Source organism: Condylura cristata, unplaced genomic scaffold, assembly GCF_000260355.1.
Source record: "Condylura cristata isolate star-nosed mole 26May11 unplaced genomic scaffold, ConCri1.0 scaffold00045, whole genome shotgun sequence".
Taxonomy (NCBI): Eukaryota; Metazoa; Chordata; class Mammalia; order Eulipotyphla; family Talpidae; genus Condylura; species Condylura cristata.
The window spans coordinates 3735398-3762519 of record NW_004567146.1 but is presented as its reverse complement, the minus strand read 5'-3'; the positions used below and the strand labels follow the sequence as shown (position 1 = coordinate 3762519).

Genomic DNA, 27122 nt, shown 5'->3' with positions numbered 1-27122 from the left:
GAACCACTATTTATAGAAAGGTAGTCCTTTTTGTTAGTATGTGAATGTGCTGGTTGGAATTCAGAATTTCCAGGAATTACTTGGAAGAGAAGCCTATAATTCTTCCTGTAAGCACATTAAATAGGACATTTAGAACTCTAATCTCCACATCTGGTATGGAAAAAGTGCTGCATGGAGAAAATAAAATCAACTAATTTTAAAAATAGAGGAGCAGTACTGAAAGTGATATTTTACAATCACATTGCTAGGTATACTCACCCTACATGCATCAACTCTGACAAAGAGGGCTTATTCTAGATCCTAACTTAAGTCTGAAATGATGTCCGGTCAATTTTTGGCCATGATTGGTGTATCTGCTCCCTGTAATATATATACACTCTAAAGTGTAGTCTCTGATTTTGGAAATTTTCCATTGATCTGTTTTAAATATACGTAAGTACTTGGGAAAAAAAAAATCTCTATAACTCTCCTAAGGGATCTTTAGCTTCTTAATTTCCCTAAGGTAGAGATGGGTATTGAGACCATCATGCATTTTTCAAAGCTAGAGTGTAGTTAATACAGTTAAATACAACTGTAATGTAAGAGACAGAAGTTTAAAATATTGCATCATTCTGGTTATTAAGAGGATGTGACTTTTTTTCTTTTACTCTATGTTAGACTTGTGGTAAAGTGCACAAAGATGTCATTTTCATCCCAAGAGGGCTTTAATGCATGAAATGAGTGAGTAAATGACAGCCTGTTTAGGCATGATGCAACTATGGTATCAACTTAATGCTCATGACTTTAACCTCTGATCTTTGGATTTCAAGAACATTAGGTTTTAATATTCTCTGTGTTTCCTTGAGTAGAGTTCTGAAATTTTATAGTCTGAGTGTCAATCATGTTATAGACATTTCTCTAAGTGATAATTGAAGGGTATTAGTGAAAGGATACTGAAGACTAATGAGAGGTAGTTACACAGGGATGGGAGAAGTTGTTGCTTTAAAGGAGAGCTTGAGGACATGTGATGGCTATGAAACTTGAAAACACACACACACACTCACACACACACACACACAACCTCTGAAATGCATTAAGATATTTCTGGAGATTGGTAATTTTTCATTTATTTTCCTGGTTGTTGAAAGCTTTTTATCATTTTTGGAAAACTCAGATAGTTGTACATGTAATGATTTTTTTTAGCAAAGCAATATAATATCCTGAATTTCCCTTTCCGATATTTCTGCCACTGTCAGATTCAGAAATAATAGGTCCATTTGGAGATAATAGTATTCAGAGTTGAACAAATTTGAGAACAATATAAAGCAAAAGAAATGAATGAATTATATTCAGTAAGACATGAGAAAGGGTTGAAAGCAGTGCCAGAACATGTAGGAAACGTCTGACTTATGCCTGACAGGTAAAATATACTTAAATGTCACTAGAACTTTTACTTTAAAACTCTGGATACTGAAAGCCAATGATTTTTATGTAGTCATAAGATAACTGAGATCATAAGGAAAATTTCCTCCGAGAAGCCTAGGGGAGATCTACTTAACAATAAAAGAAGTCACTGTTTGGGACCATTGAATGGTAATTTGTGATTTATTGTTACCTGAGTGTGGACTAGAATGTGAACTACAGTGTTTTATGTTTAGAGTGGCACACTTTTTTTTTTTTTTAATTTACTTCTTTATACTTAGAGGAATGAGTACAGGCCAGAGGTGCGGGGGGTGAAAGGATTCACTAGAGACAGAGTGAAGAGCAGAACAGTCAGATCAACTGAAATACACTGCTGAGGGGAGCAGTGGGTGGGTCAGGAGAGGTCTGCCGTGCCAAGTGGGTCAGCTCCCTGGTTGGGGATTGAACTCGTGCTGCAGTATCTCTGGAGAGTTTCATAGAGCTATGCTTTAACCTGTTGAGCCACCAAGGAGAGCTCAGGTGGCACACTTTTTCTTCACTTCAAGAAACCCCATATGGTTCTCAGAGTAAAATTTTAGAAAGATCCTTTCCTTATGGCTATGGCTGGGGAATGTTAAAAGTAAGCATTGCGTAATATACCCGGATCCTTCCCCATAACAAAGGACACATGAAAGAAATTTTCTAGAGCATCATTTAAAAACTTTATCATAGCCAAAAGATATAGTCTTCAAGAAAAACACTGGCAATGCTGCTTCCAGAGAAGGAATTCAGAAGAGTTGAGCAACTATACCACTGGAGAAACATTTGTAAAAGTCACAGCTCTAAAATATAGGCCACCTAGAAAATGGTGATGTAATCTCTGAAGATTATAGAAAATGCTCTCCTTTCCAACAGGTTATCACTATACCAACAGGGCTCCAGCATAGCAACAGCAGATTACAATAGAAAGAATTGCATGTCACACACTGTGTTTGAGTAGAGCAAGTCCAAAGTCAATAAAGGAGGACAAAATAAGGGTACTCAAGAAAACTGGCCTCCACATTTCCAAGGAAAGAAGATGAAAGGCATATTGAAAAAGAATGAAATATAACAATCCCCAAATTGCAGACAATGATGGAGATTTTTAGTGTTGGTCGTGGTGTAACACATTTGAGTAGTGTAAACTTAAATCCCTAAGTCTCATACATGTTGAAAACCTCAATAAAAGCAATGCAGTTTTCGGCCCTCCCTGGTGGCGCAGCGGGTTAAAGCACAGCACTGAGAATCTAAAGACGCTTCCGCATGAGTTCGATTCCCGCCTGCCCCGGAGGAGACCACATGGCGTGGCAGACCTCTCCTGACCCGCCCGCTGCTCCCCTCAGCAGTGTACTTTGTTGATCTGCCTGTTCTGTTCCCCACTGTGTCTCTGGTGAAGCCTCTCACCGCCCCTGAGCCTCTGGCCTGTACCCCAGTTCTGTATGCACAAATAAATAAATCTTTAAAAAAAAAAAAAAAGCAATGCAGTTTTCAAAATCAAAAACCCCAAATCACTCCAAAATAATTTCTTCAAGGTGAACGTTGTAAATGAAATATTTACCTAATATTTCAAAATATAGCTAAACTTAAAAAAAAGCAGTATTTTCATTAACGATGAAGAAAATCACCATTGGAACAGAAGAAATTTATAAAGAATTTTTTGTCTTTCAACAGTGATTTGCCGAGTTCTTTCTGAATTGCATGATCAGTAGTATTGATATATTTTCTGTTCATGCTTATTTTTCTGCTTAATATTTGTATTTGTAATGGGTACTTGTTAGGTGCATTAAATTAAATAGGGACAATGTTAAGCCAAATATCTGCTTGAGGTATAAGCCATATTTTGGAACTATCAGGGAAAAGACACAGAGCTCTAGAATTTTGAAGGGTAAAATTGAATTACCTGAAATCTTTCAGGCTGAGAGACAAGACAGATTGCTTAGAATGTTACTAAAAATGTGGAAGGATTTTATATAAGGATTTTATATAGGTTCAAAACCAAAAATGTATTGACTCATAAAAAACTTAATCCACACTTCTCAATAGAAAAACACACTTAATTTCTTGATAGAATCTATGTGAGATCAATCTTCTTCCTTATAGCTCTTTTAGGTAAGAAAAAAATAGATTCTGGGGAGATGTATCTATCATGTCAGACTTATGTGACTTAAAACAATATATATAGTGTCTATGATGCATAAAATAGTTGTGAATCATTTAAGAGCATGAATATGTGGATCATATTGAGAAAAATAGTTAACAGCAGCAGACCAAAGAGGTCTGAATTGGTGATATGCTCAAAGAATATAAAATAGCTCACACATTTAAAATGACATTAAACATTAAGGAAATGAAAATAAAACTGAAAACTTTTTTAAAAGAACATATTACTTTATTTTTTTAAAGATGTATTTATTTATACATGGTACAGGCCAGAGGTGCAGGGGCAGTGAGAGGATTCACTAGAGACAGTGGGGAGCAGAACAGGCCGACTAATGAAGTACACTGCTGAGGGGAGCAGTGGGTGGGTCAGGAGAGGTCTCTTGCTCCCTGTGGATCACCTCCAGGGCTGGCAGGGATTGAACTCAAATGGAAGTGGCTTTAGCTTCTTAGTGGTGTGCTTTAACCCGCTGCACCACCAGGGAGGGCCCACCAACAGTGAAATCTTTTAACAAAAGAATGAATAAGATTGAACTAAGTGATATTTTAGAATATGAAATGTAAAGATTGAAAAGGATAAAAAATCCAGAATCCATATTTATGTATCGTACATACACAGAGAATTATTTTTTTAAACGTTTATGCTTCAGTCTTTCTGTTGGGAATGTTACACAGTCCAGAATACCATGCCATATTGAAAATGCATTATGATTAAGGAACAAAACAAAGGAATATATAAAACTGAACCAAAAGAAAACCTAGAAAGCTAGAACTGGGGTTACCGGAGGGAGAGGTTTGAGAATGGGGAACAATGTAGTGAGAGGGGCACCCAAATGGACAAGGGTGGAGAATTATAGGTGCTTTGGTTTGGGTATGGTTTGGTAACATACATTTAATAAGGTGAGAACTAAATTATGTACTGTATTGTAAACCAGCATTTCCTCAATAATGCAAAATAAATAAAAATAGTATGAAACCTGAAGAGTATCAAACACCATAGATATCAGTAAGGAAATAGAAACTTAAACCTTCTGAAACATACAGTAAGAATTCTTTTAAAAAAAATAACAGTTTATTTTTACATCATTTTATGCATTTTTCCATCTCAGGTGTAATTCCCATGGGCTTTCCATCACCAAATCACCTGTTTGCCATCACCATAGTCCAGTGCATTTCCCTCCCTCCACTGTTTTTGATCCGATTCCTCACTCCACCTCTACAGTAAGAATTCTTGCAAAAGTTTCATGACAAGTGATGGACAGTTCATGAACTTTGTACATAATTTAGCTGCTTATAGGTCATCTAAACACTGTAGTGAATTAAATGGTAATAGAGTCCATTCTAAGATTAGACTTTTGATACCATCTTCATAACACTTTTCCATGCTTCATTTGGTATAGCTAAAGAACTCAATAACCTGTTTATAAATTGAAAGAGAAGTTACAAAAACACAGGTTGCTAGATGCCATTCTGTACATATGCTACATCTTTTTAATTCATTCATCTATCATGGCCACTTAGGTGCTTCTGGAGCTGCTGAGATGCCCCAGTGCAGCATTAGATAAGTGATACTCAGAACAGCAGCTGAAGTGGTGACCGACCTGACAAATGACCATACTTATGCTGCTCAGGGAGACACTTGACTCTGGGTCTTTGCCTTCTCTGCCAGGCTGTAACTGGAGCAAAACAGAAAGTTTCAGTCACTTGGCTACTTGCAAAGCCTCTTAAATGTCCCTATCTGATGTTGACTGCTGGAGAGCACTACATATAGAGGCCCATAACAGACTTCTGAAATTTGGTGTGGTGGGGGCCAGAATCTGCTGACCTTAAATGCTAAAGATGTGAAAACATTGAATACTGAAGACTGAATGAAACCCTTGTGCTCTTCTGCAGTACCCTTATATCTCTTATCTGTTGTCCTACCCCCAATATGATACATTTTATGACATATGATATATTTTAGCATTTTTCCTGGGGTTATCTATCCTCCCCAGTAATCCTCTCCAGGGACCACCACCACCTATAACAACCTCAGGCACTAGTGACACCATCACCTGCCCAGATCACCAGAGGCCTCATAACCTTCTCTGAAGCTGCCAGGACACCAGAACGACGACTTCTCCCCTGAATCCCCACAGGGAAGGTGCCAGAGTGGCCAGAGGCCTGACAACCTCTTATGTTATGCCATTGTTCTCCCAGAGGTTCCTTAAACACTAACATTTGATCTGTCTCATAATTCAGCTATTTCACTCCTAGGAATCTTCCTGAAAATACAAACACACTAATTTGAAAGGAAGCCTGTTTATTGCCACACTATTTACAGTAGCCAAGATATATGGAAAAACCTAAATGCTCCAAGCAGATGAATGTATGGAGGATGTAGTATGTACACACACACACACACACACACACACACACACACACACATGGAATACTTGCAAGGATACAGTGGATGTCCAGATGCTTGACTGTTAAAAGTTGCTTTCTACTTACCTGCAGAAGTCCAGGCTGTTTACTTATAGCAACAAGAATGGATTGAGAAACAGTAACACTCCTTTAGATAGACTTATAAACAGCTCTTACCTTTAGGAGTGGAACCAATTAACAGGACTGGATACTAATGACTAACATATGCTCCAGTATTGGCTTTCTATAGAAATTGGGTCTTCCATGAGCATGGGTTTTTCCCAAGAGTCAAGTGTCATGTGATGCAGAACAGAATTTTAGGGAAATATAACAGTTCAGTGTGATGCCCATTTATTATGTGATTCTGACAATATTTTTATCAAAATTAAGGTTAGAGATATCCATTGGAATACTGAAAGTTATCAGAATAACTGATTATATGTTTATCAATAATATCATGTTAAATACCAAATGCCATTGCTCATTCATAATAACTAATTCCACTTAGAGTTTTTAAAATGGTGAATGGATATTTTAATATTGTGGAGTTTGAAGGATAAAGCAAATATAAATTGAAAGATTTCACTTAAGAGTTTCAATATGTAAATTATTCTATGTGGAATTCTATAGTCAGGATTTTTTTTTTTTTAAAAAGCAGAATATGTCTTTGGGCTAAATACACATAAGTGATGTGTTTTACAGTATTTACAAGCCACCTATATATGTATACTGTCCTACCAATGGCTTACTGCAGGTTTGCTTTGATTTTCATTTGTTACAGCTTTCTTTGGGAAACCTTTTCTGAAGAAATAATCCACATGTTTAAAGGAAAGAGAAGTGATTAAATCTATTTAAAGTACTCTATTAAATATGAAAATATTTAGAGGAAAGCTGACTCTATTTTCTGGTGAGATTAGCTTAAAGATGTCACTCCTTTTTGACTAAAATGGCAAGGCTTTTTATAGGAAATATATTGACAAATTCCCTAAACATAGAACTAAAAAAAAAAAAAGGATTACAATATAATGAGTCTGTGAATAGGATTGTATTACCATACTTAAAAGTATAAATTGTGGAAAAAAGGAGAAATCAAGACAAGAATAGGCAGAACCAACTTTAAAATAGCTTGATGATTTTTTTCTTTCCAAAACTGAACTCATAAATATTATTGTCATTAAGCCTATCTGTAGAGTGGACATGGAGTAGATTCGGCATTAAAGCATTAATTAAGATCACAGCTTTTACTGACTAGTTGTTCTCTTCCTTTCTTTTGTAATTGGGGTACCATTGTTTAATACTGTTTTTGTATTTTGGAAGTATAATATCCCCCCTTCTGTATTTTGGAAGTATAAAGTCCCTCCTTCTGGTGCGTTGCCACAGTGTTCTAGCAAAGCTCCAGCTCCCCCTACCATAGTTCCTCTGTCCCTGTCTACTTTGTGCTTGTCCCCTTCTTCCTTTATTAGCAATAGAAACTATATCAAGAAAAGTTGAGGCAATGTGAGTATGCAGCTACATGATTGATTTTTCTTACTTGACCAAATTTAACATGAGAAGGGTCAGGTTTCTGTGATGAGTAGTTTTGAAATATGAGTGTTTTTCATATATTATTACTAATTAAAAAAAAAAACAGTTTACCTAATCTTATAGAGTTGCCTATCCCAGGACAATAACTAAACTTACTTATACTTAACACAGCTTAATGTGTTCTACTATCATATAATTATAGTGGGTTTAGGGAGGTGATTTGAGGTATTTGAGGCAAATTGTATGACCAACTTTCAGTGGTAACCCTTAAACTCTAGATTCCATTTGGTATTTTTTTCACAAATACTTTAGTGTCCAAAACAATTTATTAGTGTCTGTTCTTGGTCTTTATAGCAGAGACCATGACAGATGTGTTAAATATTTCTTATGGGAAATGTGTAATTGGAAAGCCATTACAGCAGATTGCCAGAGTGAGTGGCTCCTGTGAAAGATGAGGTTGAAAAAGGGAAGGTGAAATTTTAGTACATCATCTTGTAATATTTCTAATCACTATAGCAGCTGTAGAATTGTCTCCCTTTTAATTTCTGGTATCAGTTATTTGCCCTTTATTCTTCGATATCCTAGTGATAATATTACTAATTTTGTTAAACTATTAAAATAATCAATTTTCTTGATTATTTGGATTTAAATTTTAGTTCATTAATTTTTCTCTATTATTTAATTATTTCTACCCTCTGAGATTAATTTTCTTGCAGTGGATACCTATATCCATCGATGTACATCTCTTCCTTTCAAAATGCGTGTGATAAAGTTCCAGCAAGTATGGCTGTAGTTGCTGCCCATAAATCATTATGTCTGTATGTACTTTACATTTATTAGTATTCATTTCAAAAATTTTAAGAAGAGAAAAAATATATTGTACAAACGTGAACATGAATAAGGTGAGGTATATATAAATTACATAAAAATAAAAATGAAGAATTTCCATTGTATCTCTTTTATAAATGTGGATCGCTTAGAAGTTGTGTTGAAATGCTCGAGTTAAATGAAATTTATATGCCTAGAAATGAGATTGACAGTAAGACCTCATTTTGTACTCTAGCAAGATTAATGATAAGCTTAGCAAGGGCTCGATATGATTCATTGCTGTTATGTTCCTTCCACAAAGAGGTGTGAAAGCAAGTGGATTTCCAATAATTTTTTTTTAATAAATGCTGGCTACTAAAAGTGAAGATTGATATCAGTAAGCATGGCTGAAATAATTTCATCTTCGAAATAGCTTAAGAAACTATCTTCTGTCCTATGCATGTCTGCAATTATCTGAGTAATGATTCCAGGTCATCTGGTTCGGTTGCAAACAACTTGACACAGTTTTTACTTGCTTTATATTGGAACTACAAGAGATCAATTTTTGTTCAACCTGTTTTGTTTTTTACTGTGTCATCATCCTCTTTTGATTTATTGAATAGAGATAAAAATTGATATGTCATTATTAACTTTTTCAATATTGGATTGAATTGAACCCAAAATTAGTGTTTTCTCTCTTCGGTTCTTTTCAGTACACTAGAAATTAAGACATTTTAATAGTTTGTAACACATTTTTATTCAGTAATACATTATCTAGAATTATAAATATGCATATCAGAGGCAATTTTATTTGAAAGATCACAAGGTGCTGGCATAATTACTCTTTTCCAATCTAACCTACTAATCATAACACCATACTGCATGCATTTTTAATATTCATTTTACAATTCCTTGTATAATGCATGTGTGTATGTGCATGCATATTTTTGTATGTCAGGAGAGGGCTTCCACAGGAAACAAATGTTATGGTATATGTTCCAGAACTGTCCACAGACCAAAACCTGTAGTTAAAGCTTATATATGTACACAGTATATAGTGTATATATTTTTTCCCTCAATTGTTTTATGTTGTGACTTTTACCTTTTATATTTAACTTGTAGAGCAAAGGGAAAACAAAAGTATATTTTTGCCTTAAATTTGTAACTTATAGCATTTTCTGGTTGTAACATCTGCTCTGTGTTTCTCAACACTTTGGTTCCGTTACTGAATCCAAATATTCTGCTCTGGTATTTCTGGGACTCAACCACTGGGACAGGGAAAGGAATCTGGAGCTGATGTCTTGAAGAGATCAATGGGAAACTTTAACACATTTCCTGTCACACTATGTTGCCAGAGTTAATAATTTAGTTATATCTGTCAAAAAAAAAGAATTTAGTTATTTATATCTAAAAAATAATTTATTGACATCTGTAGCTGTGTGGTCTTGTGTCTAGTTAAATTTGGAGAATGGGGCATTTGTATTAGCAAAAAGAACAGGCACAAGGATACTAGTGACCAGATAGCAGCCAGTTATTGACAAAACTGCATTCATATACTCAGATGTACCTAACAATTCCAAGTTGCTTGGAAGAATGGTTAAATCAGCTTACATCCATTAGTAGGACTAAAATTTCCATTAATACAAAATCTCAATACTAATACTTGTTGCTACATTTTCCTTTTACCCATTTAACAAGTGTATAGTGAAAATTCATTACATTTCATTTCCCCAATTTCTAATGATAAGTTGCATTCCCCTAACTACTAATGAGCTGAATGTCCGTAACAATTTGTTTTCCAAGCACCTCCTCCCCTCTTTTTAAATTCACTTTTGAGGAAGTTTTTTAATTGTAGGAAATTTTTATGTGTTTTTTTCTAATTGATGGTTTCTCATTTGTTTTCTTCTCATCATTAAATCTCTAATGCTTTCAAATAAAACATATTTGTTCCATACACAGTTTTTTTCTTAACTTAGATTTAATGTAACATTTTAATCATAAGATTATTTATTTACATAAGAAGATAAAAGACGATTTAAGGGGTTAAAACACTTCTTCCTGTGTAATTTCATTTCAGGTTACTCAGACTTCAGATCTAAACATAGGCTTCATAAACTGAAATATATAGATCATGCTAAAGTACAAGGCAGAAATATTACAGTTTTATTGATTTATCATTTTACTCTAAGTGCATGTATACATGGAAAAGTGTAGGGAGGGGCCCAGAGATCTATGGGGAAGGACTGTGGGTGCTTTGTGATTGGTTATATGCTAATATATGTCTTCTAAATCATATAGTGTTGTAAATCATATAGTGCTGTATATGATATGTACAGAATATTTAGTGTATATATGTATAGTATTATATATCATATGTTACCTTATAAGTAAAAGATAAAATAATATAGCATACTTTTAACCCAGTATTCATTTCTTGTGTAGCAATATTAGCCTTAGGGTAGATAAATAGGTGTTTTTATGGACTAGAATAATAACTAACTCAAAGTGACTTAGTCAATAATAAATGAACTGCCTTATCAAAAATAAATGAACTACCTGAATGAAACATATAATAAATAGTATTTATGATTTTTAATTTTAATGATCATTTTCATTATCATCATGTTAATCTTTGAACATATACAAAGGAATTTATGCACATATATACAAATTATTTTCTTTCCAAATGGTAAAAATAACTGTTCTAGACTTTTAAACATATTTTCATAATGGAATAAGCACAGTACATCTGTAATGCCTACAGCTTATAACTATGAGCAAGTGAAGTTTGAGCTGAGTTAACAGGCTAAAGTGTGGTCCAAGTCAGGTGTAAATAGTAAACCATTTGATTATATGAAAGATCTACATTTTATCTCTTGAATCCACATGCTTATTTATTAGTCTTTTCATTGCATTCTTAATTTCTTTATTTCTCAGTGTATAAATAGCTGGATTCAGGAGAGGTGTGATTACTGTGTAAAATACAGCAAGAAACTTGTCTACCCAAGTGATACTAAGTGGCCACAGATAGATGAAGATGCAAGGTCCAAAGAATAACACCACCACAGTGATGTGAGAAGTACAGGTAGAAAGTGCCTTTGATGCCCCATCTTTGGATCGAAGGCGAACAGTTATTAGTATATAGGTATAGGATATCAGCAAGATAATGAAACAGGTTGTTGCCAGGACTCCACTGTCAGCATTTATCAGTATCCCCATCTTATGAGTATCTGTACAGGCCAGTTTGATCACCAAAGGAATATCACAGAAAAAACTGTCCACGGTTCTGGGTCCACAGAAGGGAAGTACTAGCATCATAGCCAGTTGACTTGTGGAATGCACCAAGCCAATGATCCAAGATATCAACACCAGCCAGATGCACTTTTGTCTGTCCATGATGCTGGAGTAGTGGAGTGGCTTGCAAATTGCCACATAGCGGTCATAAGCCATTGTCACAAGTAATACCATCTCTCCCCCTCCAAAGAAATGCACACAGAGGATCTGGGTCATGCATCCCTCAAAGGATATGGTCTTATTATCTCTTAGAAAGTCTGTGACCAGTTTAGGGGTGGTTACTGAGGAAAGGCAGAAGTCAACAAATGAGAGATTGGCTAAGAGAAAGTACATTGGGGAGTGGAGATGAGGGTCAATGATGATTAAAAGTACAACAAAGAGATTGCCCACAACAGTCATGAGGTAAAGCATTGAAAATGGCAGTAAGAAGAAGTTCTGAAGTTCGTTTGAATCACAAAGTCCACGAAAAATAAACTCAGACACCACAGACTGATTTGCTTGCTCCATTTAGTACAGCATGTTCTAATGCAACCTAAAAAAGAGATGAACTAAGAGCTTCTAAATTGGAAAGTAAAACTTCTTGTTGAGGTGTCAGAAAATAGATAAATACTTCTCATGTCAAAAGTACAATCTTAGCCATATACTCAAAACTGGAAATAAAGTTTTCTTGAATATATGTGTGATTAAGAAAGGGAGCTAACTGAGTGTAAATGGGTGGGCCAAAAACTTTGAACATCAGAAGTGTAGCTCTATGGGTAACAAGAAAAATATTCTGATTGAAACCTTCAGTAATTATGTGTTCCATAAGCAATTTCTCTAACGTTTGAATCAGTGGCTTTTATTTGGTGTATTTTAGCAGGTTAAATCCAGGGCAATAATCTAATGCTACACTTATGATGCAAAACATGTTATCAGAAAAGGCAGTTTGCTAAGTGGAAATTTATAAGCAAATGCAATTGAACCAATCTTCTATAAAATCTGGGGAAAAATGTTTATCAAATAACTTAAAAACTGATATTTATGTTCCAAAATAGACCCCAGGGGATAACTAAAACTTTTGATAAATATATATTCTCATGCTTTTTGAATTGCCCACTGAAAATATTTGTACAAAATCATGTCTTCCTTCAGCTGATGCATGTCCTTTAAAATTCAACTGGTCCTTATTCCTCACCTGTAACAGAGATTTCTTTGTTGAGACTTGTTTTATTGACTGACACATGAGAGTTACCATTCTCCTGACTGGCCTTCATGGCAGAAAATAAAAATTCTGAGTTCATTTGTACTTAAACTATTCACTGTATTGTTTACATTAATCCCTGTTGAGATAAATTTATTTTCTGTAAGCCAGAGTCCAAGTTCAAGATTTCTTTTCTCCCATCCTACCTACCCTTTTTTACTCTAGATTTCCTCATACCTTGGCCTTTTATCTTATTACATATTTTCAGTTTGGATATTGAGAGATTACAGAGTTGACTACCACAACTTATCATGTTCAAAGCATGAGTTAAGTACTTAAAAAAACCGCTTCAAAAAACTTTTGTTAGTGTTCTTTCATATGTTGAAGAACTTTGCATTTCCACCAGCAATATCTCAGTTGTGTTCTTTTGCATAGCCTGGCCAACATAGCAACAGATTTACTTTAAATCTTATATGAGATCACAGAATTTCCTACTATTTTGAAGCTCTATTGACCTTTCTTTTCTTTAGAATTCTTACTTTCCATTTTTATACATTTTTATGCCTTAGATTCTGCACCTTTTACTGCTCAATTGTTTTCATAGTAAAAGCAAGACTTTTAAAATATGATAAGTAACATCTGGATTAGTTTCTGTGAACAATCACCCTACTTGAAATCTTCTTACTTTATTTATATATTTTATAATACCATTTTGCTGAAAACTATGTCCATTAATGTACACATCTATTTTTAATATGCACATTTCTTGCTAATTTACAACTAGAAAGCTTAGCTTTCCCGAGTCACATATCAGAAATTAATAATACTGAAATATAAACAGTGATCTATCATTATAACTTACCTACTGAAACGGCTTCTGGTAGGATTCCTAATGTTGACAAGATTACAAGAATAAAAAGTAAGTATTCTGGAATAAGATTTTTTTTTCTCTGATGAGGTGTTGGAGATACAAGTACAAATAGCCACTAGCAATAAGAAGGATGGACAGACTTACATTAAAATCCATTCAGTTTCATCATCTTCAAGTTGTATGATACTTTACCCAGATAATTTCTAACTAATGCTTTTGTCCACTTACAGTTGGATTAAATAGTTGAAGAAGTCAAATCCAAAGGAATTAGAAAATATCATGAGAAATTAGAGGATCCACTAGAACCCATCTTTCCCAAACTGAAGAGCTTCTGGGAACCACTAGTTTATAGAAAGGCGGTGCTTTTTGTTAGTGTGTGTTTCCGCTGGTTGGAATTCAGAAGTTCCAGGAATTAGTTGGAAGAGAAACCCATAATCCTTCCTGTAAGCACATTAAATAAAACATTTAGAACTCTAATCTCCACATGCAGATATGAAAAAGAGAAAATAAAACCAGCTTATTTTTAAAATAGAGGTAGGCATTGAAAGTGATATTTTATAATCACATTACTGAGATATACTTACCTAACATCAACTCTGAAAGGTGATCTTCTCTGATGGAGTGGGTTTATTCTAGATTGCAACTTAAGTCGGAAATGATATCCAGTCAGTTTTTGGCCATGATTGGTGTTGTTGGAATGTATCTGCTCCCTGTGACATATATACACTCTAAAGTGAATCCTCTGATTTTGGAAATGTTCCATGATATGTTTTAAATAGACCTCTGTACTCAAGAAAAAATTCTCTATAACACTCCTCAGGGATCTTTACCTTCTTACTTTCCCTGAGGTAGAAGTGAATATTGAAGTCAGCATGTCTTTTTCAAAGTTATTACTAAGTTAGTACAGTTAAGTATAACTATAAGAGACAATTTGAAATAGTGAATCATTCTGTTTATTAAAAGGATTTTTTTTCTTTTACTCTATGTTAGCCATGTGGTAAAGTGCATGAATATGTTATATTCATCCTGAGAGGGCTTGGATGAGCAAATGACCGCCCATATTACCAGGCTGCATCTATGCTACCGACCTAATGTTCAGGACTTGAACTTCTGTTCGTTGGATTACAAGAACTTTAGGTTTTAACATTCTTAGTGTTTCCTTGAGTAGAGTTCTGAAATTTGATAGTTTGAGTGTCAACCATGTTATAGACATTTCTGTAAGTGATAACTGAAGAATATTAGTGGACAGATACTGAATACTAATGAGAGGTCGTTTCTGAGGTGGGGGAGGTTGTTGATTTAAAGGGGAGTTTCATATATGATTATATGAAACTTGAAAAACCCATAGACCTCTGAAATGCAATGAGATATTTTTAGAGAGCTGGTAATTTTTCATTTATTTTCCTGGGTGTAGCCAGATTATTTTTTTGGGAAAACTCAGACAGCTGTATGTGTATGATTTCTTCAGCAATTTACTTTCCAGATCTCTGTCCACCATTTCTGCCACTTTCAGATTCAGAAATAGTAGGTCCATTTGGAGATGAATTGCAATCAGAATTAAGCAAATTTAAAAACTATATAGAGCAAAAGGAATTAGTTAACTATAATCAGTTAAAAATGAGAAGCACTGCCAAACATGTAGGCAACTTCAGATTTACCCCTGAGAGGTAAATAGTATTTAATTTGTCACCTGAGTTTTTATACTGACAAAACTCTGGACACTGGAAATCAATGATTTTTAGGTAGTGGTAACATAACTAAGGTCATAAGGCAAATAGCCTCAGTGCAACATAGAGAGGCGATCCAAGGGAGATCTGCTGAACTGGAGGAGAAGTCACTGGTTGGGACCTTTGAATGGTAGTTTTGTGTATCCTGAGTGTGGACTAGAATATAAGCTACATAGGGCCTTATTTTTAGGGTGGCACGCTTTTGTGGGCTTTTTTTTCTAGAAACTGCACATAGTTCTCACTATAAAATTTTAGGAAGATCTTTTCCTTGTGGCTATAATAGGGAAATTGTGAAAGTACATATTGTGTAATATACCGAGGGCTTTCCCCATAAAGAAGGACACATGAAAGAAAATTTCCAGAGCATCATTTACAAACTTTAAATGATCAAATTTATGTAAAAATAAACTATTATGTTATAATTTTTTTAACTGATCATAGTCAAAAAATGTGATGCCTTCAAGAAAATACAGTGAGAATGCTGTGTCCAGGGAAGGAAGTCAGAAGAGTTGAATAACTACACTACTGGAGAAATACTTGTAAAAATTACAACTCTAAAATATAGACCAGCTAGAAAACAGTGATATCATTTGAAATGATTACATAGAATGTTCCCCTTTCCAACAGGTTACTATATCATCAAGGCTCCAGCAAAATAATAGCAGATTGCAATAGAAAGAACTGCATGTCACATACTGTCTTTGAGGAGACCTAATTAATCAAGTCCAAAGTCAATAAAGGAGGACAAATGAGGATACTGAAGAAAATTGGCCTCCACATTCCCAAGGAAAGAAGATGAAAGGCACATTGAAAAAATAAAGAGCCCAAGTTGTTGACTGTGATGGAGATTATTGGTAATTTTGGTGTTGCTCATGGAGTAACAGATCTGAGAATTGTAAACATAGATCCCTCAATAAAATGTTTGTAGCTTGCAAAATCAAAAAACCCAAATCACTCCAAAATAATTTCTTCAAAGTGAACATTGTAAATGAAACATTTATGTAATATTACAGCATATAGCGGAGGCTAAAATAAATTATTTTAATTAGGGATGAAGAAAATCACAAGTGGAACAGAAGAAATTATTTTAAAAATTTATATTTTATATCAGTTCATTTTAAAACTATAGTGACCACCCCAATTGTAGATCTCATAAAATTTCCTCCCCCAATTCACCTGTGCACCATCACCACAGTCTTCTGTGCTCCTCCCTCCCTCCTTGTGATCCCTTCCCCTTCCCTGTAATATGTCCCTGGTTTATAATTCTTTTGTTTTGGTTTATTATTATCTTGTCCCCTGTGTCTTATTGGGTTCCCCTTTATTCTTCCTATAAGTGAACACATTCAGTATTTTTTTTTTCTTTTTCCTTCTGACTTATTTCACTGAACATGATTCCTTCTAGCTCTATCCATGTAGCTGGGAATGCCATGAGTTTATCCTTTTCGTTGCAGAGTAATATTCCACTATATATACACCCCACAACCCCACATCTTCTTGATCCAATCGTCCATTTTTTGGTATTTGGGTTGTTTCCAAATTTTAACTATTACATATAGTACTGCAATAAATGTGGTGGCGCAAGTATTCTTTTGAATTAGTGTTTTTAGGAGTGAAATTACTAGGTCATGTGGTAGCTTCATTTTTGGTAGTCCTAGGAACTTCCACATAACTTTCCATAGTGGTTGGAGCAATTGCACTCCCAAAAGCAATATGAGTCTTTTTTTATTTCATCCTCACCAACATTTGTTGTTGCTAGTTACTTTGATATGTGCTATTCTTATTAGTATTAAGGTGCCATCTCATTGTGGTTATGATCTTCAGTTCCCTGATGATATGTGATGCTGAACCTTTTTTTGTATGTTTGTTGGCCATTTGCATTTCCTTTTTGGAAAGTGTCTTTTAAGTTCTTCTGCCCAATTTTTGACTAGATTGTTTACTTTGTTTTTGTTGAGTTGTGTGAGCTCTTTGTATATCTTTGTGATCAGTCCCTTGTCTGTTGCATGAAGTGCAAAGATTCTTTTCTCAATCAGTGGATGTCTGTTTTGGTTAATGTCTCTTTTGCTGTACAGAAACTTTTCAGTTCACTGTAGTCCCAAGTGTTTATCTTTTCCTTCATTTTCTTTGCTTTGGGTGATGAATCAAGATGCTACTGAAGTATATGTCTTGTAGTATTTTCCCTATATATATTTTTTCTATTATTTCATGGTTTCAGGTGTTACACCCAAATCTTTCATCCATTTTGAGTTGATGTTTGTGCATGGTGTGAGGTAGTAATCTAGATTCATTCTTTTGCTGTTGGAGGAATTTATAAAGAATTTTATGTCTTCTCAAAAATGAATTACTGAGTTCTTTCAGAATTGGATAATCAGTAATATTGATGTATTTTCTGTTCATGCTTATTTTTCTGTTTAATATTTATATATTTAATGGGTACTTGTTACTTGTTAGGCATATTAAATTAAATGGAGACAATGTAAAGCTGCATTTCTGCTTGAGGTATAAACCATATTTTGGTGTGATCAGGAAAAAAACTAAAAATCTAAGCTACAGATTTTTGAAGGGTAAAATTGAATTACCTGAAATCTTTCAGACAAAGAGATGAGACAGATCACTTAGAGTGATACTAAAAATGTGGCAGGATTTTGTATAGGGGACAGTTTAAAACCAAAATTGTATTGACTCTTATTAAGCCTGAATCCATTTTGAAATACACTTATTTCTTGATAGAATTCATATGATAATATATTATTCTTTATACCTCCTATAAGTAAGAACAAATTCTGGGGGTGTATATCTTTCAAGTCAGACTTACATGGCATAATGCAATACGTATAATGTCTACGATGCTTAAAATAATTTTGAAACATGAAAAGAGCAGGAATGTGTGCTCATATTTCTGAGAAAAACAGTTAACAGCAGCAGACCAAAGAGTTCTGAATTGTTAATAGGAGTAAAGAATATAAAATAGCTCATACATTTAAAAATTACATTTAAAATTAATGAATTCAAAAACCAATGAAAATTTTTAACAGAGGAATGAATAAGAAAGAAACTTACTCTTTCCTCTTTTGTGGCACAGCACTGGGAAGCAGTCTGCAGCACCAGTTCCATCCCTGGTCAGGAGCTGACCCACATGGCACAGCAGACCTCTCTTGACTTGCCTGCTGCCCCCTTCAGCAGTGTATTTTGGTCAGTCTGCCCATTCTGCTCCTTACTCTGTTTCTGGTGAATCTTCTCACCCCCAAACCTCTGACCTGTACCCCAGTTCTTATATGCATAAATATTAAATAAATCATAAAAAAGAGGCAAGTGATATTTTAACATTTAATTCTATTTTAAATTTAAGTAGGTTTAAAAAGCATAGTAGAAGTTTAATAGGTTCAAAGACATGTTTTCCAAACTGATATATGAAGATATTAAAAGGTAAAAGTCCAGAATCCCTACTTATCTATCTGTGCCTACACAGAGAAATTATAATTTTTCAAAGTTTATGCTTCAAATTCTCTGTTGGGAATGTTACAGAATACAAAATACTCTGCTATCTTTGATAAGTGCTATGATAAAGAAAGGAAACCAAACCAAGAGAAACCCCAGAAAGGTAGAATTGAGGTCACCCGAGGGAGAGATGGGAGGAGGGGGAGTAAAGAAGAGAGGGGCACCTAAATGGACTGGGGTTGAGGATCACATGTACCTTGGTACTCGGTGTGATGTGGTCACATACATTGAATGAGGTGAGAACTAGTACACCTAAGCGATATACTGTGGTGTAAACCATCATTTCCTCAATTAAAAAAAGACATACACACAAACAAACAAACAAAAAACAGTATGAAATCTGTATATCACACACCTCAGAATATAGTATGGAAATGGGAACTTAAGCCTTTTGAAACATGTAGTGAAAGTTCTTGCAAAAGTTATATAGAGTGATGAACAATTCGTAAACTTTGTACATAGTTTATACTTTAGTTGTACTTTAGTTGCTTATAAGTCATCTGAACACTGCAGTGAATTAAGTGGGTAATAGAATTCATTCTGAGATTAGACTTTTAATAACATCCTCATAACACTTTTCCCATGCTTTATTTGCTAGAGCTAATGACCTCCCTAACCTGTTTATAAACTGAAAAACATAAAAAACTCCTTACAGGTTGCTAGTACATTCATCTTTTCATTTAGTGTACATTTTTGAAAGATATTTGCTTTCTCAAATGTAGGAAACAAAGTTGAAGGAAAAACTCTTATTTCATGTTATGATTATGATTATTTTTTCTGATATTATTACCTCTATAGATGTCTCTCCAGAAAAAGTAGATAGCTTTAACACTGTGAATGCTAATTTATTCATTTGTAAAAATAAAGATACAGAGATACATTTTTACTGAAAAACTTAGAGATGTTTTATGAATAATGCTTTTGCTCAGCAAAATGCTTAGCATAATAGAAAATTTCAGGATTTGCTTTATTGTTGAACTAGCAGCAACAATAGTACTATGTACATTAACTTGAATTTCAAGTAATCTTTGAAGACAATCGACATCATAGTCATAAAGACAGACCAAATTGCCAGTACAGGAGGTCATATGGTCAAGAAATTATTATGGAATACGACAGTTGATAAAAGCATATCTGGAGGTACAAATGCTCTCCATTTGTGAGCTGGGAATGCTACTGAGTCCTGGGTGATAGGGAAGGTTTGAGTACTTTTGGGATTATACAGTGAACAGTTTGTAATGTGAAACTTAAAAAAAACCACAGAAATCTATCCCTGGGCTAACATCGTAACCGTTTGATGGCATTTTTAATCTCTTTGTTTCTTAAAGTATAAATGGCTGGATTTAGGAGAGGTGTGATGACTGCATAAAATACAGCAAGAAACTTGTCCACCCAAGGGATGCTGAGTGGCCACAGATAGATGAAGATGCAAGGCCCAAAGAATAACACCACCACAGTAATGTGAGCAGTGCAGGTGGAGAGAGCCTTGGATGCCCCATCCTTTGAGTGATGGCAGACCGTAAATAGAATATAAGAGTAAGATATCATCAACACGATGAAGCAGAAGGCTGCCAATACTCCACTGTCAGCATTTATCAGCATTTCTAGGACATAGGTGTCCATGCAGGCTAGCTTGATTACCAGTGGGATATCACAGAAAAAGCTGTCCAGTTCCCTGGGTCCACAGAAGGGCAACCGTATAATCAGAGCTAGTTGACTTATTGAATGCACAAAGCCAATGATCCATGATGTCATCACTAACCCAATGCACATTTGTCTGTTCATGACAGTGGAGTAATGTAGTGGTTTACAGATGGCTATATAACGGTCATAGGCCATTGACACAAGGAGCACCATCTCAGCCCCTCCAAAAAAATGTCCAAAGAAAATCTGACACATACAACCTCCAAAAGAGATGGTCTTGTCTTCCTTAGGAAAGTCTGTGATCAGTTTAGGCGTAGTGACTGAGGAAAGGCAAAAGTCAATGAATGAAAGATTGGCTAACAGAAAGTACATAGGGGAGTGGAGGTGAAGATCAATAATAATAATAAGCACAATGAAGACGTTGCCTAAAATGGTGATCAAATAAAGTGAAGAAAATATTACTAGGAAGAAGGCCTGGAGCTCCCATGAGCTACAGAGCCCAAGAATAATAAATTCAGAAACCACAGTCTGGTTTGCTTCTTCCATTTAGTCCAGTTTGTTCTAAATTTACCTGAAGAAGAGAAAAATGACATTAGATTTCCCGAATCTATATATGTGATTACAAGAGTAATTCTTATATGTTACTGATTGACACATGTATTGATGTAATCACTGTGGAAAACCACTTAGCCTTATCTTGTGAAGTTCCGCTATCACATATTCTATGACAGTTACTTCACTCATATTTATGTGTTTAAGACAAACTCTTGCATCTGTTTAAGGAGAAATTTGCAATAATGACTGTAAGTAGGACAATAAAATATTGTTCAGAACCATAAATAAAATACATCGATGTAAATTGATAGTGATGTGTTAATAGTAATGAAGAAAAATAAAAAAAAAACATAATAGATCTACAGGACAAAACTTTTATAAGGTGAAAAGCAATAGAAACTTACAGTGCACTTTGCAGACATTAATAAATTCAAATTGTGTATCCAAGCTAAAATAAAATACTTTATTTTGTTTTCAAAGAAAATGGTAGGAAAGTAGTTTCTACATATAAATTTGAAAAATTGATCAACTTCAGGTGATCACATCTGAATGGAGAGATACTATACTTCCAAAATACTTACAGGGACATTAACCAGTGGTACTTAAGTAAAAAACTTAAAAATATGTCTACGAGTAGGTTTAGGAAAAGAAAAACTGAGACATCTAGGACATTGATAAAGCCATATATTTTTTATTAGTGAATATGTGTTTTAAAGAAAGGTATTAATACTCGTCTTGGTAAAATGACTAAATTGTCAACAATGAAAGTAGTCAAAAAATACAAAACTCCTTAAGGAAACCATGATTAGCAAACAGTGAAAGAATAAATGTCCAGCACAAAGGATGAACTCAATGAACACCAGGAAAAAATGTTTTCTCTACCTGAAAGTCAAAGCTTCTGGAACCTGGAAGAAATCTTTCCACTTCTGTGGTGTATTTTGGTTAATGCTGAAGTTTAATCTTGATTTGTGAACTCTCCAGTGGGTTTAAATCTCATTTTGCCAGCATTATCCACATCCTAATTTTAAAGAGACAAAACAAGATAACTTCTAAGAAACTAAAATCTGGAAATATCTGCATAAACTAAAATGGTCCGCTGATTAATTCTTGAGAGCCGGTACATCAAGTTACTTACGATAAAGATTTTAGTGGTGAGCTTTATGTAGTATATACCAATGTTGATTTTAAATTATGCTTATCTAAAACTTATGTAATTATTTTAAAAGATGTATTTATTAATGCATACAGAACTGGGGTAAAGGCCAGAGGTGCAGTGAGAGGACTCACCACAAAGTGGGGAGCATCGAAGTACACTGCTGAGGGGAACAGTGGGTGAGACAGGAGCAGTTTGCTGTGCCATGTGAATCACCTCCAGGGTATGGGGATTGAACTTGCTGAAGCAACTGTGGCTGTCTTACAGTCCCAGCTTTAACCCGTTGCGCGACCAGGCCTCCCAAAATTATATAATATTTACTTTTAATTCCTATTTATAACAATGACAATCACTTATTATACTGCTGAAAAGTCAGGCCAAAAGGTAAATGTCCAAAGTAATAAAGTTAATAGAGGATTTATTATTGGCAACATATTTGAAAGAATATGAAAACATAATTAACATAAAAATCCACTGAAGGGGTCAAGAGATGTATGAAAAATATTCTCTATATCTATAATTCTGTAATTGCTGTTAGCACTAATTGTTTCAGATTTTTCTCTAATTTACTTACCATCACTGTTGTCTATAATGGACCCTGGCAATATTGTTTAAATCCACTAGACTTATTAGATATCAGGGATAAAAATAAGAACTGAATTAGAAAATACATAATGTGAGGGAGGATTTTACTTTTTTCTAGTATAGTCAGAAAGAACTTACTGAATATTTTCTTACTGCAGCCTCTGATCACCTTTCATCTCTGCTATATCAACTACTCCTTAATTATAAAAGTCAAAATGCTATTTTAAAGTAATTAATTCATAACTATTAATAAATATTAATGAATATTAAATAACATTAATAGTTTTTATTAATGTCAATGTTAATTTTCAGTTGCATCATGGGTGATAGAAATAAATCTCGTTTCTACAATTATACAATTATACAATTATAGTGTAAGTGTAATCTAATGACTTAAAAACAGACCAAAGAGAATCAAAACTTAAAAAAATAAAAGCAATAAAACTAAAAAAAGAAATGAAATGATTTTTATTTTTTAATTACTAATTATTTCAGGACCCTGTAAATACTAAGTTTCTCTCTCTCTCTCTCTCTGTTTCTCTGCATAGCTCCCATGCTGGAAACTTGCCCATGTCTAATTCAGTCATCACAGTAACCCATGAATAGGAGTTAGAATTCTGAGATAACCCTTCGTACAACCTGTTAGAAGTTTCAGAGCTGAGAAATGCTGGGCTTGCAGTCTTTTTTCAGTAGTATCATGATGCATCTCCTCTTCAGTTCCAGGAGTATAGGTTCATGTTCTTGATAACTATTGATATAGCTTCTGCAAGAGCTCCTTCTGCATTTTCTCTCAGGTTTCTTCCTGAGCTACTTACTAATAATCAACTCTCTCCAAGTCAAGAAAATTCTATTACAGTTCTGTTTCTATGCCTGGAATAGTTTCTTAAATCAGAAACTTTAGATTCTGAGGATTTTAGCTCTGTGGGAACATAAGTATCTCCTCAACTGACGCATTTAAGGAGACCATTTGAAAGGATTTCTTTTGATGCTCTAGGGAGTCCAGAAATTTCAAGATGTACCTGGAGAAGAAATATTCCATATTTTTGGAAGCTCTGTATCAATACCAAAAAATCTCAGTTAATATTCATGTAGATATGACATTGACATTAAAATATTGTGAACTTGTTTCATTGTAATAGAGGAAATTAATTAAAGAAATTTATAGAGTGAAGTATGTCTTTTCTTACCAGAGAGACATCATGCTTGGCTATATATATTTCCCATGTAGAAAGTATTGTCTTTAATCTCTATTCTAATGAGAATCTGAAACATTATATTGCAACAAATAAAGAATACATTTCTCTATGACCAGTGTTCATGGAAGTGTGAGGCATATATTCACTGTAAAATGTAGCCTCTGGGGTAGAAAATTTTCAAGCTAGCCATACTATTCTCCATAGGGACGTCTTAATTTCTAAGTTTCTGAGAGATTTGTGTAAGTATGTTTTTTTTTTTTTTTTAATCAAGGTCAAAGAGCGGTCTGGTGAGCACAGTTATTAACATTGTAATGATGGAAGAACATTGTAATGATGGCTGTCTTTAAAAAAAAGTCATTATTTCAGAACTATGCCAGAAGAGCCAACTATGAACTATTGATTTTCCAGGATTTTATTGGAGAATCGAGAAACTTTAAGTCTCAAAAATTTCTGTGGTTACTTGAACAATGTCTCAGATTTAACATTAAACAAAAAAATATAAATATTTTTCTGAACAAGAAAACAAGAATGGAAACGTAATTTTTATTTTCAATTGCAAAGTATTTGGAAAACTCAATAGTATTGATCACAATCCTAACATTATAGAGGTTTGAAAAGGAAATATAATAGTCTCTACTGTTTTTTCCTGTTACTTTTTTTTTTAACTAGAAAAAGACATTGTCTAAAATTTAGTGGTTGTTGTTTCAATTTCTTTTACATGCAATTACATAATTATATGTGCGCATGTCAACCTACATGAATGGAGTTGTGTTTGGTTTTGCATATATAGATCATGAAATGTCTTTTATTCAGTGGTAATATTTGTTTCCAGAGAAAGAATGGAAGATACTATTTATTTTTTAAAATTACCTACTTTTCTGTTCAATACTAAGGACACTTTTTTAAAATTTTTTAAAAGATTTATTTATTTATGCATAGAGAATTGTGGTACAGGCCAGAGGTGCAGGGGCGGCGAGAGGCTTCACCAGAGACATTGTGGGGAGTAGAACAGGCAGATGGACTGCTGAGGGGAGCAGTGGGCGGATCAGGAGAGGTCTGCCACGCCATGTGGTCTCCTCCGGGTCAGGCAGGGATCGAACTCATGCGGAAGTGGCTTTAGCCTCTCAGTGTTGTGCTTTAATCCGCTGCGCCACCAGGGAGGGCCAGGACACATTTTTTAATTCATTGTTAAATTACTTTTATTGAGATAGCTCTGGTATACGCCATATACGCTTGAGAGGTATAAGTTTACACCTTGGCAGAAGCATTTTACCAGGTCACCCTCAACACCAAGGTACCTATGGTCTTTTTTTTTTTTTTTTTTTTTAAAGATTCATTTATTTGTACATACAGAACTGGGGTACAGGCCAGAGGCTCAGGGGCGGTGAGAGGCTTCACCAGAGACAGAGTGGGGAGCAGAACAGGCCGACTGACGAAGTACACTGCTGAGGGGAGCAGCGGGCGGGTCAGGAGAGGTCTGCCACGCCATGTGGTCACCTCGGGGGCAGGCAGGGATCGAACTCATGCGGAAGTGGCTTTAGCTTTTCAGAGCAGTGCTTTAACCCGCTGCGCCACCACGGAGGGCCACCTATGGTCTTTTACTAAATTCTATTGGGTTCCCTTTACATTTTGCACCCATACATCCATCTCTGCTGTTGGCTTCAATTCTACAGTAAGATTTTTAGAGTTTTTTTTTTTTATCACTTCCTTTGTTTTGTTTATATTTCACATATGAGTGAAGTCCTTCAGTCTTTCTCCTTCTGACCTTACATAACATAATCACCTTCAGTTCCATCTATGTTGTCCCAAATGGTAAGAGTTATCTTTTTTTTTTTAATATTTATTTATTTATTCGTACAGAACTGGGGTACAGGTCAGAGATGCGGAGGGTGAGAGGATTCACCAGAGACAGAGTGGGGAGCAGAACAGGCAGATCGACGAAGTACACTGCTGAGGGGAGCAGCGGGCGGGTCAGGAGAGGTCTGCCACGCCATGTGGTCACCTCCGGGGCAGGCGGGGATCAAACTCATGCGGAAGTGGCTTAAGCTTCTCAGTGCAGTGCTTTAACCCGCTGCGCCACCAGGGAGGGCCATTATCTTTTTTTATAGCTGATTAGTATGCCATTGTGTGCATATGCTACATCTTAATCCACTAATCTGCCTTTGAACACTTGCTCCTAAAAGTTGGCCATTATAAGTAGTGCTATAGTGAACACAGAAGTGCATTTTTATACCTTAAAATTAATATTTTTGTATTGTTCAGACAAATGTCTTAGTGTAGAATTGCTTGATATTGTGGGTGTTTGCTTTAATATTGTGAGAAAACTTACATTGTTTTCCATAGATGGTGGACTAGTCTACATTTCCTCCAAGAATGTATCAGGCTTTCTTTTTCTTGACATCCTCACAAACACTGTTTCAGATCTTTTTGATATGGCCCATTCTTACAGGTGTGAGGTAGTATCTGTTTGTGCTTTTTTTCATTCATTTCCCTGATGATAAGTAATGAGTATAATTTCATTTGCCTGCTACCACTTGGTGGTTTTCTTTGAGAAGTGTCCATTTGATCTTCCACCCATTTTTTTGTTTGTACAATTTGTTCTCTTGTGTGTTGAGTTGTATGGGTTCTTTGTAGATCTTGGATACTAGTCTCTTTCTGAATGTGTCATGTGGGAATATTTTCTCCTGTGCAGAAGGATGTTTGTTTTTTTCTGTATAGAAGCTTATTTTTGCTTTGTTGTCTTGCCATTGCAGTTCAATTCTGAAGACGTTTCTGAAGTCAGTGCATGAAGAATACTTTCAAAGTGCGTGAAGAATACTTTCAAACAGTAAGTATTTTATTATTTCAGGTTTTATAGCCAAACCTTTAATCTATTTAGAGTATATGGTATGACAGAATCATCTTGTTTTTTTTTGTGTGTGTGTATATGACTGTATAACTGATCCAAACATCCTTTTGTTGAAAAGACTTTCCTTACTTGTATTGTATATGGTTAATTTATCATAGAAAATCTATGTAAGTGCAGTTTCATTGCTGGGACCTAAATTCTATCCCATTAGTCTTTGTATTTACTTTTGGCTCAATAGTGTACTGTTTTGATTGGTGTAGC

At 34.8% G+C, this 27122-nt stretch overlaps 2 protein-coding genes across 2 annotated transcripts; both read right to left on the bottom strand.

The window, feature by feature from the left end:
- Window positions 1-11175: 11175 nt before the first annotated feature.
- LOC101631079 (olfactory receptor 4K3-like) lies at window positions 11176-12114 on the bottom strand. Its single transcript, XM_004694586.1, has one exon. It carries the CDS (start codon window positions 12112-12114, stop codon window positions 11176-11178), a length of 939 nt encoding a protein of 312 aa, XP_004694643.1.
- Window positions 12115-20158: 8044 nt separating this feature from the next.
- Window positions 20159-21070, bottom strand: LOC101630854 (olfactory receptor 4K3-like). The gene has a single exon (XM_004694585.1). The coding sequence runs from the start codon at window positions 21068-21070 to the stop codon at window positions 20159-20161; it is 912 nt and encodes a 303-aa protein (XP_004694642.1).
- Between the last annotated feature and the right edge of the window lie 6052 nt (window positions 21071-27122).

Excerpts from the sequence above, each read along its gene's own strand:
- LOC101631079 (XM_004694586.1), bottom strand. The coding sequence starts at position 12,114 with ATGGAGCAAGCAAATCAGTCTGTGGTGTCTGAGTTTATTTTTCGTGGA.
- LOC101630854 (XM_004694585.1), bottom strand. The coding sequence starts at position 21,070 with ATGGAAGAAGCAAACCAGACTGTGGTTTCTGAATTTATTATTCTTGGG.